The sequence below is a fragment of the Bos taurus genome, chromosome 13, assembly GCF_002263795.3.
Source record: "Bos taurus isolate L1 Dominette 01449 registration number 42190680 breed Hereford chromosome 13, ARS-UCD2.0, whole genome shotgun sequence".
NCBI classification, from domain to species: Eukaryota; Metazoa; Chordata; class Mammalia; order Artiodactyla; family Bovidae; genus Bos; species Bos taurus.
In genome coordinates, this window is record NC_037340.1 from 26522239 (window position 1) to 26535831 (window position 13593).

The 13593-nt window shown below is 41.1% G+C and overlaps 1 protein-coding gene across 6 annotated transcripts in view; it reads left to right on the plus strand.

Annotated features, from left to right (window-relative positions):
* The window catches only part of MYO3A (myosin IIIA), a 169853-nt gene that overhangs the window by 30564 nt on the left and 125696 nt on the right, over positions 1–13593 (plus strand). For all 6 annotated transcript variants that reach the window (XM_059892921.1, XM_059892920.1, XM_059892919.1 and 3 more), the window contains exons 5-6: positions 1534–1638; positions 2236–2335. In XM_059892921.1, coding sequence (XP_059748904.1) covers positions 1534–1638; positions 2236–2335 — 205 coding nt within the window. The remainder of the gene's footprint in view (positions 1–1533; positions 1639–2235; positions 2336–13593) is intronic.

Sequence of the window (13593 nt, forward strand, 5' to 3'; positions counted from 1 at the left end):
GTGCTAACGCAAAGTCTGTGCTCAATACAACTGTTAAATAATTCATAATGTATCAGAAGTGTCCAGGCATCCAATAAAATCTAATTACCATGTTAGAAGAAAGTTTGAGAGAAAATATGTTCAGTATTTCAGACAAGGATGCTATGAACGCATTTCCTTTCACCTTTCTCTACTCCATTTAGGTCAGTAGAGTCGAGGAAATGACAACTCTTAGTTCTCAGGCACTGAGGTGACAGAGGAGACCCCAGAGGTCAGGGTAAGAGCAAGGAGCCCTGCGGGGAGAGAGAGCTGACAGCAAAGACTGAAGGATCCCAGGTTAAGGGACCAGGTGTTCCTGGGGTCAAAGCTTTGCTGGGGCCTTTTAGCTAGTTATGTCCTACTCATGTTCCACTGTTGATGTCAGTGTTTCTCTCCTCTGCAAATAGGCTCGTGCTTGCGCTCAGTTGCTCAGTCGTGTCTGACTCTTTGTGACCCCATGGACTGTAGCCCGCCAGGCTTCTCTGTCCATCGAATTCTCCAGTCAAGAGTAGAGTAGGTTGCCATTTCCTTCTTCATGGGAACTTCCCGACTCTGGAATCGAACCCGTGTCTCCTGCATTGGCAAGAGGATTCTTTAACATCTAAGCCACATGTAGCTCCTAGTAATGTTTGCTGTGGGACTTCATGTTACCTATCTTGGAAGAAATCCGGATGTGAAAAATTCCCTTACCATGTTCTTCCCTCTCGTTTTTCTTTTTAGCATCCTCTGCTCTTGGGAGATGCAAAGGGAGAAAGTTAGGAAACGTGATGTTTAAAATAGTTTTCTAAAATACTGTTTGTAATCCTTATTTCAGTGCACTCTGAGATTTTACCAGAGGAAGTATGTTTTCAAGTTAATGCACAAATGAAGCAGTATATAGCCATGGACTGAGGTCATACTGTACTATTAATTAAACTATCAGGAATCATGTCTTTTTGCCTTTTCATACTGTGAAGAGCTGACTCGTTGGAAAAGACCCTGATGCTGGGAAAGATTGAGGATAGGAGAAGGGGGCAACAGAGGATGGGATGGTTGGATGGCATCATTGACTCAATGGACATGAGACTGAGCAAACTCTGGGAGATGGTGAAGGACAGGGAAGCCTGATGTGCTGCAGTCCATGGGGTCGCAAAGAGTCAGACATGACTAAGCGATTGAACAACAACAGCATCAGGAATCAAGAGTACTTTTAAGAGCTCTAGGTCCTAAAATTTGAAACTAATTTGTAGAATCATAATTCTTATCCTTGAATTTAAAAGTCGAGCCCAGTGCTTCTCCAGATTCTCTTCTAAAATTAATTCGTATGGAAACTGTGTTCCAATAATCGATTGTATACTAGTACAATTTTATATGTTCATTTATAAAATCTTAACAATGATGGGAATAATCATTTGAAACAAAAAATTGGAACAGGTTTTTTAAATGTTTTGAGAAAACCTTTTATAGCAAGTACTTAAAATGTCACATCCATTTTAATTTCTAAAAATATTCTTTTTCTGAAATATTCTTTTGTAGCTGTGCAATGGAGGATCAGTGACAGATCTTGTGAAAGGATTTCTGAAGGAGGGCAAAAGAATGAGTGAGCCCATAATTGCCTATATTTTACGTGAAGCACTGTTGGTAAGGCAGTTTAAATTATTCGTGCATTAATTATGAGGCAGTTCTAGTTAAATAAAAAATGTGTATCCTATTTTTAGAAAAAACACTTCATTAGTATTTATTGATGCAAGAGTAAGATGCAAAATCTGAAATATTTAGCATAGCTAATTCCTCTTTTCTACTAAAAAATCTACCCTCCTTGTGTCTACAGAATCCTGAGTTTTGATCTCCTAGGTATAGTTCTGAAATCAATGATGAAGAAGGTAGATACTGTATATTTTTACTAATAGGTTTTTATTTGCCATTATTTATTTATTTTTAACAGCCATTATTTAGAATAAGTATTTAGAATTTTTCTTCTAATGAGATTAGCACATTCTAAATAAAATATTTCATAAAGGCTAGGAGTATGCCCTGATTTTGCAAAAATTTTTTCAGTCCAAAGTGGACAAGATATACTTTGATTTAACTAACTCAATGTGAAACATTTACAAAGGTTTGAGTGTTAATTTTAACATGTGTTCACTATTGATTTGTATAAATGCATTCTCCTGAAATAAAATGTGTTTTTATTTGGTATTTCCTTCAAAAGTCACCATATTTATTTTCCACTGCCAGGGACTTCAGCATCTGCATAACAACAAAACTATCCACCGTGATATAAAAGGAAATAACATCCTGTTAACCACCGAAGGCGGAGTTAAACTCGTAGATTTTGGTAAATTTTGTTTGAAGTGCATGAATTTGAGCTGCAAAATGAGTAGTATGATTTGATCAGTTTCCATCAGCCTTACTTTCAAGGCATTGACAGTAGAGAGAGAAAAAAAACTATCTAATTGAGGTAAGAAAGTTGCAGAAATTTTTAAAACTTTGGCAAATGAAAGATTCATAGAAGAAAGGATGAGTTCTTTCAAGTCAGCCAGCGTGTGTCTGTAACGCCCCTGGAGCAGTGTGTGGTCGATTCTCTAAAACAGACGGGCTCCAACTGATGACACTGAGTCTAAGTGGTAGCGCACAGCCCTTTCTGTTGATTGCTTTACTGATGGGCAGGTGCCCAAAGCCAGGGTTTTGAGACAGGAGAGAAAATCTTCAAATGTCTCTGGGGTGTTTTCCCTTCTAAGAAGGGAAAAGAAGCTGAAGTCAAGATGGTCTCTTTCTTCCTTGGGACCTTCTGTGTTTTACTGCGATGCCTGCAACCACCTGGTTCTATCCTGAGATGTTCCATCCCAACCCCTGAGAGGTGGGAAGGAGGAGGGTCCTTGGTGACACAGTCCAGCAGCTAAATCAGCTCTGAACCTTCTCTGCTTCTGGAGCTTTTGTCACATGAGATAATACGTTTCCACGCTGACTGAGCCAGTTGAGAGTGTCTGTGTTGGAGCCAGGGGCACCATAGCTGACACCTGTGCTCCTCCTCTTCCAGTCATGACAGAGCTCTCTCCCCCTCTTCTCATGGGATCCCCAGTAACACGTGACACCAGAGAGAGTGGGTGACATTATTCTGGGACGTGTCTGTATCGTTGTCATCCTCCCCTTCCTGAACTCAAGCTGGGGAAGGTATCTCTCCTCTGTATATTTCTGTATTTCTGTGCTTATCATATAGGATGATAACGGTCTTTTGGCCTTTATATGTAGGTAAAGATACTTAAGCACATATTAGTAGATAGTCAGGGTCATTAAGAAGTGGAACTATGTCTTCTATTTTGTGGACTTAAAACTTTGCGAAGAGTAGTTCAGTGAGTAATCGTTGAGTGAATGAGTGAATCTTCCTTCACTTTGAATACTGGGAAATGAAGCTTAGGGAAAGTAATCAAGTCACTTTAGAAATGAATTGTTTTAATATCCAAGTATGTGGGTCTCTAGTGATCTGGCTTCTCCTAGGAATGAACTTCAGAGCATCTAGACAGGAACCAGAGAAGGCAATGGCACCCCACTCCAGTACTCTTGCCTGGAAAACCCCATGGATGGAGGGGCCTGGTGGGCTGCAGTCCATGGGGTCACTAGGAGTCAGACACGACTGAGTGACTTCACTTTATTTTTTCACTTTCATGCATTGGAGAAGGAAATGGCAACCCACTCTAGTGTTCTTGCCTGGAGAATCCCAGGGACGGGGGAGCCTGGTGGGCTGCCGTATATGGGGTCCCACAGAGTCAGACATGACTGAAGCGATTTAGCAGCAGCAGCAGCAGTAGACAGGAACAGCTGAATAGCACATCTTTCAAATGACCACAAGTGTGCTTTTTTTCCCTCAGCTGAGCATTTGAAAACCAAGGAGCAGCTTGACAGTGGATGTAGCTAGCGTGTGTCACTAGTTGAGTTCGGAGCTGTGCGTTTGAACAATCTGGCTGAGTTAGGATACTAAGAAGAACTTGTGCCTGAAATTCTAAAAAACAGCAATAAAAAACACTCTTCACTGCACCATAGACAGAGCCATGACTCTTCTCAGAATAATTTTGGCTCCACTCTTAATGGACCCAAATGGAGAACTTAGTATTTAACTTGAGCTCTTATAATTCCCTTGCTCTAAAATATGGCTACAATATACATGAGCTCAGTCACTTCAGTTGTGTCCAATTCTTTGCGACCCCATGGACTGTAGCTCACCAGGCTCGTCTGTCCACAGGATTCTCCAGGCAAGAATACTGGAGTAGGTTGCCATGTCCTTCTCCAGAGGATGTTCCCTGCCTAGAGATAGAATCTGCATCTCTTGTGTATCCTGCATTGTAGGCAGTCTTTACCCACTGAGCTAGACCTGACGAAAATTGTTAAAACAAGTGTAAATAAACATCTTCTTTAGTCACACACACCCTCCTCCAAAAAAAATACCTTGATAAACCAGTCATTCTGAGAAAAGCAACTTTCTGGAACACCCACCAGAGTAGTTCAGAGTAAAAATATACACCTGTATAATAAGAAAGGTGGCCTTTATTACGATATCTTTAGAAAGTAGTCATAAGTTGGAAAGCTGACAAAATGAGAACTTTGGTTTTATACTAATTGACTTAAAGACTTTGCTGTCAGCACCAATTAGAAAAGAGCCTATGATATGTGTTCCTAGTGTCTGATACCAAAATGTTATTATTTGCATATAAAACACTGCTTATATCTGTGTTCTCCATCATAAAAGGGCATGGATTCAACTCACCTAAAATGGTTTAAGGTTTTCATATGAATTAAAACTTGAGGATGGAGGTGCATGCAGAGTAAAATTTCTCAAGGGCAGAAGAAATAAGATGTGCTAAACCCCAAACTGCCGAATCAAACTGAAAATCAATGTCCTCATTTTATGTTTAAATCAGATTTTCAGCGAAGGCCACAGCTGGGAGTAAAGGGGTTTAGAGTACATTTTTATTTTAATTTCTCACCTCATAAAGTGTGTGGTATGCTCATTATTGGATATTGAAGATCTGTACTTGGATGGCTGCCAGTCCTCCAAGTATTCAGAATGGAACTCCACCACCTCATCTATCCCTGGAAATCTGTTTCATATCAAGAGTTTCTTGTCTTAAAAAAAGTCTTAGTTTTGTTGCTCAAGCCAGAAATCTCAGAAATCTCTGACTCTTGAGCCACCCATTATTTTCACCTCCTGCATCTACAGTGAGTCACAGGTTTCTCTCTCTCTATTATAAATCCCCAGACCATGTCTTTATCACCCCTCCCTGGTCCTCGCCATCATCTCTGACCTGGGCTCCTGCAGCTGCACCTTACTTACCCCCTGCATCCAGTCTCGTTCCTTTCCTTCCAGATCACTGTCCACACTGCATCTGTAGCCAGAAAGCTCAGCTGACCCGGCCACTCTCTTGTTCAGTGTTCTGTTCAGTGGTTTCCTGTAGACTTTACGGTCCTCTTGGCTGCCCCGGAGTAAGCACTTAGTGATTAACACCTGTTTTACCCCTTGGTGCTCGTGAGGGACTCCCTCTTCCTGTGACCTACAGGCCAGGTCAACTTCTTTTAATCCCTTAAATGTACCCACCCTCTTTCTCAGTTAGGGCTCTTATATATGTGCTGGAGGAAGTACTTCAAAATTGGTTAACATGCTTTTCTCTTGTTTATGCAAGAATGTGATCTTCACTCATCTGCCAGAGGCATCTCTCTGTCTGGGGGGAGGTTAAGATTTGTTTCAGAAGGAATGCAATAAGATGGCTGAGGTTAATAAGAAAAAATAGGAGTGTATAGCAAGACCCAGTTTATCTCCCCAGGAAGGTCTGTCTAAATTGCTTTATCTTCTCTTTAAAATATGGAGGGGGAAATTCCAGGAATCCATCGTAGGGTTTCCCTTAAGAGTGAACAGAAAGAAGATGGAAACTCTTTCCAGTTCTCAGGTAATTGTGAAAAGGTGAAGCAGAGAAGGAGGTGGGACAGCGAAATGAGCTTTCGAAAAGTGAATGTGACAAGAGGGCAGAAGGGAGCCCTTATCCACACCCTTTCCACCACCATCACTCCGTGCCCCAGAGAAGGGCCCTGCAGAGTCTGTGCCAGTCCAGACGGCAGTGACCATGTGGTCCTGACCTGGAGGTGGAGACTGATTGGGTAGAGGGAGCACTCGTGCATGCCAAAGTTCTCCAGACCCTTATCCTCTGTTCCCATTAACCCAAAAATAACTCGAATCTGGCTGGGGAGTTTCTAGAGGGGTTTGCTCAGGATGGGCGGTGAGGCACAGAGCAGATCACCTAGGCCAGGTCTGAATAGGAATCACAGCCAGACCTTAGAACCTTGTCTGCCTCGGCTGAGTCATGTGCCAGGAAGGTCTGCAGGAAGGCCTGCCTGCAGGAGATCAGGCCACAGGTTCGCCAGATGCAGACCGTGGCATGAGAGGCCAGGGGGAAAGACACATGGCCCCAGAGACTGGAGACCCACCACACCCCAGGACCCTCCCTCTTCTCCTCTCCACAAGGTCTTATAAGCCACACAAGGTCTTATAAGCCATCCCTCATCCTGTACAGACAGTAACATCTTCAGGAGGGAAGAAGAGGGTGCCGTTGAGAAATGGAGCAAAGGCAGAGACGGAGCGAGGGCTTTCATCCAAGAGAGAATGAATTCTTTCTCAAAGGACTTAGGATTTGGGTCTAAGCTTTACTTCTCCGAGACAGTGGATAGAGGCATGCTTGCTCAGTCACTCAGTCATGTCTGATTCTTTGTGACTCCGTGGACTGTAGCCCGCCCTGCTCCTCTGTCAGGGGACTTTTCAGGCAAGAACACTGTTGCCATTTCCCCTTCCAGCGGATCATCCTGACCCAGGGATTGAACCTGCATCTTCCTGCATCTTCTGCATTGGCAGGTGGATTCTTCACCACTGAGCTACCTGGCAAACCCGTGTGTAGGGGCATAGGAGAGACCATAATAGTGAGAGACCAAATGAAGAAATCACAATTACATTTTCACTATGTATCTAAGTATAATGTCATTGAATTTTGTGACCAGTTACAAACACGATGCTTTCCCTGCATAGAAGCCTCCCGTCATTGCTGTACCCATGGGACCTCTGTCTGCCTGGCTGAGAACCTCTCCAACACTCTATTATTCTTTTTTTTTTAATTTTTAATTTTTATTTTATATTGGAGTTTGGAGAAGGAAATGGCAACCCACTCCAGTGTTCTTGCCTGGAGAATCCCAGGGACAGGGGAGCCTGGTGGGCTGCTGTCTATGGGGTTGCACAGAGTCTGACAGGACTGAAGTGACTCAGCAGCAGCAGCAGCATAGTTATTTAACAATGTGTTCATTTCAGGTATACAGCTAAGTGATTCAGGTGTGTGTGTGTGTATATATATATATATATATATATATATATATCTGTCTGTCTTTTTTCAAATTCTTTCTCCATTTAGGTTGTTACAGAATATTGAGCAGAGTTCCCTGTGCTGTACAGTAGGTCCCTGTTGGTGACCTATTTTAAATATAGCAGTGTGTACATGTCAATTCCAAACTCCTGGTCTATCCCTCCCCATCCCACCCTTCCCTCTGGTAACCATTAATTTGTTCTCAAAGTCTATGGATGTGTTCCTGTTTTGTAAATAAGTTCATTTGTATAATTTCTTTTAGATTCCACCTATAAGGAATATCATATGATATTTGTCATTGCCTTTCTGACTTACTTCACTTAGTATGATTATCTCCAGGTCCATCCGTGAAAAATGAAAAATGAAAATGAAATCCATGAAAAATGGCATTATTTCGTTCTTTTTAATGACTGAGTAATATTTCATTGTATACACGCATCGTATCCTTTCTTCAGCCAGCCAGTCGTCACCCTCTATTGCAATCATGTGTTTAATTTGACTGCTCTCCCTGCTGAAGTTTGAGGTTCAGGATGGCATGCCGTCTGGTCGATCACTCTCTCCCCAGAACCAAGTTTGGCAATGGCATGTTGGAAGTGCTCAGTAAATACTCTTGAATGAAGGCGTGAATGGGAAGCAGGACTTTCCATATAATTCTGTGACCCTGAGAAGGTCACTTAAAATCTCCAGGGACAACAATAAGAAAAACAGTGTCTATATCATATGGTTGATCATTGTGGAAAGTAAATGGGATAATACAGGTGAACTGCTTAGTATAATTATTGACACTATAATTTTAAAAATCTGCACTATTAACATTATTGTAAAATAATACTGCCACCTCACCCCTAGCTCAGTATTGTACATATAGTAGGTACTTGAAAAATGATAAGAAAATACTGTATTTAAATAGTTGGTAAATACTGAAAAATCTGAATTCCCAAAATTGGTGCCTCTTTCTGTTTTTTTTTTTTTTTTCTTTAATAGCCCTCTGCTAGAGTCGATTGGGTATTAACTTTAAATATCAAGCTATTTAATTACACTAATAGTAAGATTCAGTTTGCTAGTGCTGGTTATAAGTGCAGCCTTTAAGAAAACCTTTTGTTTTCTTCTTAAGTGGGCTAGACTTTCACCAGCTGCCTCAGGGAATAAAAAGACAAGTGAGCTTGCAGACGTTATTAATGAAATACATTAACAGTCACTGGTATACAATCAATCAATAAATAACATGACTTCCCAGGAGACAAACCCCTTTAGGCAAGTCAACTAAGGTCTGAAAAAGCAGTCCTCATTTGGAATAGAAAATGCAGGAGAGACCAAGGCAGTACTCAGTTCTCATTTCTACAGATTTCTCTCTGGGGACCTTCATTTCTAATGGAATAGTTAACATTTCAATACAAAAGTACAAAATGTACTTCTTGTGATTTATTTAGACATCGTTCTTATGACAGAGTATTTTATGGCTTTCAATCTCTTAGTACCCACGTGCCCAATTTTAGGCCAAATCCCCAATAAGTAATGTAGGTCAAAGAAAAGTTGTGACTTATTCATTAATAACCCATTTCTGTAGCATCACATGATGCAGGTCCACCTGAACCTAAAAACTATGAAGTTCTCTCCATTCCTTCCTTTTTTCTGGGATCACCTAAAAGCTGTTCAGTGGGACCGAGTAATCATGGGAGTCGGGGTGCAACTTAGCATGAGGTTTGGGCCTGAAAGGGGTGAGAAGGGTGTCCTTGGTGGGAGGGTGGGAGCAGTGGTGGCTTGGCTTGGGACGTTGAGTCCCAGATGAGGGGACAAAGAGAGTGTTTCTCTAGGGGGATGGTGGTGACCCAAGTCAAGTTGTCAGAGCCTGAACTGGGTAAGAAGGGGATCTGTGTGACTGGGGGTCTACATGGAGACAAGGGACAGGTTACATAAAGGGGGCTCGATACTATGAGGAAATATACTGAGATCAGTGGGAGTCCAGTTTCTTACTGTTAGAGATGAGAATTATGAATATGGAAAGAGAACTGAACCCCATGATTCTGGATTGCATTGGAAGTGTCCCTGTGAACTCAGGGTTTTCAGTATACAGAGAGGTATATAAAAATAAATTTAATGTGTGTGTGTGTGTGTGTACTGGTTATCTGGCTGTGTCCACTAAAAGGACATGCATGCTTGATGCCCCAAGAGCAAGCACATCAAGTACCTAGCTTTTAGTTTTTAAACACAATTCTCATCTAATAGGAAGCAAGGATTTGTGGGAAAAGACTGATTTTTTTAAGGCTGTACAAGCTGAGCCTGGAACTTGATGTGCCAGGAAGTAAGGAGAAGCTCAAAGAGTGATGGAGACAATGTCAAAAGGACATAGAAGCCACACTGAAGTGATTCTCACTGACCAAATCTGGGACAATTTGAGAATCAAAGTAATGATAATAATGATGAGACAATGGTATCTATTGAATAAAGTAGAAATCCATAAATTCATACTTGCATACTTACAGACATTAATAGATGAATGGAAAAAATCAAAATCTTCTGTAAATTTCTTTACAGAAGAATGCCAACTTAATGAATGTAGAAGGAATAGTGAGACTTTTGAAATTATCTTTTGGCACCCATCATAGTAATAATTGGAGAAGGAAACGGCAACCCACTCCAGTATTCTTGCCTGGAAAATCCCAGGGACAGAGGAGCCTGGCAGGCTACAATCCATGAAGTCACAAAGAGCTGGATACGACTGAAGGAACTTAGCACATAGTAATAATTAATTCATCCAAACACTTCAGTGGATGCTAAACTAGTGAGTTAAGTTTTGATTAAAAATAGAATATTTAGTCTCTAAATACCTCTGCATAAGATACAAAAGAAAAAGAGAAAACTTTACAAACTAGAACCCTGGCAGACACAGACTTAACCAAGTATACAAAGTGAATACAACCGTGTGACAAGTGGAAATCTCATACCACCTAATAGGAGACAGTGAGACTTCCCTTCCATGATGTCCTGCCAAACATATTAATCATGAGGGAGTATCTGACAGGTCCAAGTTCAAGAACATTCTACAAAAAAACTAGCCTGAAATCCTGCAAAAGTATCAAGGCCATGAAGTTCAAGGGAAGCCTAAGGAACTCCTTTAGATTGAAGGAGACCAAAGAGATAGGACAACTAAATGCAGCATGTGATCCTGGATTAGATCTTTTCATTGGAAGGACATATTTTGTTGTAAGGGTACTTGGGACAATTGATGAAATATGAATGAAGTCTGTAGGCAAGATGGTAGAAAGGGATCAGTGTTAAATTTCCTGGTTTTATTAGTTGTGTTGCCGGTATGTAGGGGAACGTCCTTGTTTGTAGCAATCATACATTAAAAGTATTTGGAGGTGAAAAGGCATCAAGCAGCCCATTTACATTCTGTGGTTTACATACTTACATACTTATACGGTTGAGGAAAGAATATTATTTGTACTTCTCTTGCCAGCTTTTCACTAAGGTCGAGATTATGTCAAAAAAAGTAAACTATGGAGAAAATTTGGAGACAATACAGATGTCTAAAGATGTTTATGTACATGTTTAAAGATTATGTAATATTAAAGATTATGTAATATGTACACATATATATCTACCAAATATGTGTATTTGTTAGTTGAATGTTATGCATCTTGAAAACTGGAGAACTAGTGTTTTGTATAATGAAATTATATATTGAAAAAAAAGAAACTAGAGGAAAGAACCATTTTTAAAAGTTGGCAGAGCTTGAGAATTTTCATATCTATACAAAAAATTAATATTTTCCTCAGCTCAAATTTATTTTTGTACTTCAGAGAGGTGACCTTTATTTTATTTGAAAGGAAAAATAAATTCTTTCATTTTTTTAAGCAAAACCATGAATAAATGGGCTCTTTATTTTAGACCTTGTGGTTCGAGCTGAAGCTGTGGTCTCCAGTGTTTTCAGACTGAATAAGCAGTTTAACGTTACAAATAGAGTTATATGAACTAAGCAGTTTAACATTACAGATAGAGTTGTATGTCTTGGTCAAGGGTCTTTCAGTTGTGAGGACAGGAACTGCAAACTAGCTCCAGAAGTGAGTAAGATTCACAAGGGAGTCTCCTGGGTAAGAAGAACAGGACGAAAGGGACTAGAAAGGACAGAAGAACAGAAGGCAAGAACCAGGATGGCTTGCTGTCTCTTCCTCTCTCACTGGAGAAACCCAATCTTTCCTCTCTGCCTCTTGTTTTACATTTTTAAATTTATTTTTTAAACTTTGGCTGCTCTGTGTCTTTGTTTTGGTGCATGGGCACTTCTCTAGTTGCAGCACACAGGCTTAGCTGCCCTGTGGCATGTGGGATCTTAGGTCTTAAATGATAGACCCCCCTCTAACACTACAGTCATCCTAAGTCTTTGCATCCCTTCCTCTAGAGTGAACCAGTTCTGGTGTTTCAAGTTCATTTACTGGAGGCCACTTTTTGACCCATGTCTGAGCCAACCAGCCAAACTTGTTAGATGCAATGTTAGGGGTAAGATGTCTGCTTAGTGGGCTCGTATCAGTGACTTTAGCCTGATTCAAGTTTTATGTTTTTCCTTCCACCATATACCACATCCTTAATATCTGCTCCCACACATATTCTCTGAATTTCTATGTAAAGTTTAAAAAATCAAGTAGCTCTTTGTACCACACCTGTAAGGTTCTTGTGGGACTAGAGTCTGATTATAGGTTTAGGAGCAAAGAGAGGTGATTGGGGTGGATGTTGAGAATTACCAGTGTCTTGTAAGGCAACTATATTAGAGGAGACCATTAAGGTAGTTTCCTTGGGCAAAGGCAAGGTTAATCTCCTCACATGGGCTACCTCTCCTGGCAGAGAAGATTGATCAGAATTTAGGGGTTCAGATCCCACCTTCAATAGGATCTTCTCATACACCTGCATTCCAGTTTTCGAGATCCCGTTGCTTCCCAGTCAGTGCCTTTATTTTAATGGCAGACACCCTCTGAAGTTGGGGGAATTCAGTTTGCATCTTAATCCAGCCACTTGCAGGATGAGATTCTGGGTTTGGTTTTCATCAGTCTCAAATCTGGCTGCAGGAGAGAAGGGTCTCTTTTGGGGGCAGTTGTGGAAGCTTTTGGGTCATTCATGCAGCACTTACTGGGAATTTGAATCCCTGAGCTCATCCTTCTCTTTCCTCATTCTGTCCGGCGAAATTAAAAGCGACCAACCAGTCTCAATATACTTATTTATTTGACCAAGATGTTCAGAGATAACATTTACATGGTCATGCTGATCTGTTCCTCTAGTGAGTATTTAATTATATGTGTTCAGTGATGGTATTTTGTGTATCTCTATCGCCATATCATGCCATGGATTGTTGGTGCTCTCTTGACTCCTGGAAATGGAGCCATTCATGTCTTTGAATCTAATCAGATTTAAGCGTCAATTCCAGAAACCCCAGGACCACTTCAGAAAACTCATCTATAAGATTTTGTGCCTCTGGCACCACTCTCAGCACTGATATCTGCATCTGTCAGAGTTCTCCAGAGACACAACTCAGACAGGATGTGTACTGTGTGTATATAGAGAAACGTATTTTAAGAAAATGGCTCCTGTGACTGTGGAGGCTTGATGACTTCAAAACCTGATGGGGGGCTGGTGGGCTGAAGACCCCAGGAAAAGATGCAGGTTGAGTCCAAAGGCTGTCAGCTGGCAGAAGTCCTCATCTGGTGGAGATCACTATCATGGTCTCTCACTGCATGAGGCTCATCCACATTAAGGACAATAATCAGTTTTACCCAAAGTCCGCTGATATAAATGCTAATTCTCATCTGAAAACCACCTTCCCAGAAGTATCCATAAGGACATTTGACTAAATATCTGGGCACCAGGGCCCGCCAAATTGACACACAAAATTAATCGTCATACCGTCCTAACCTCACCAACAAAATGAGGGTATTAGATGGTATAGTAAATTTTATGATCCCAGTTTTCATCCCTGCAGTGTTTTGCTTTTAACAACAAAGCCCCAAGCTCTTCCCTTTGCTCCCTTGAGATGGCAAGGGTCTTGTCCTGTGGTTATAGTAAATCAAGTTCCCTGAAGTCATCTGGTCTTTTTGAACCACCTTGGAAACCACATATCTGATGTTTCTTCTCACTCTCTCAGACCTGAGTCCTAACCACAAATATAAATCCTGCACATTTCCACCCCCCCACCCCCACCAGCCCCAGAAACAGG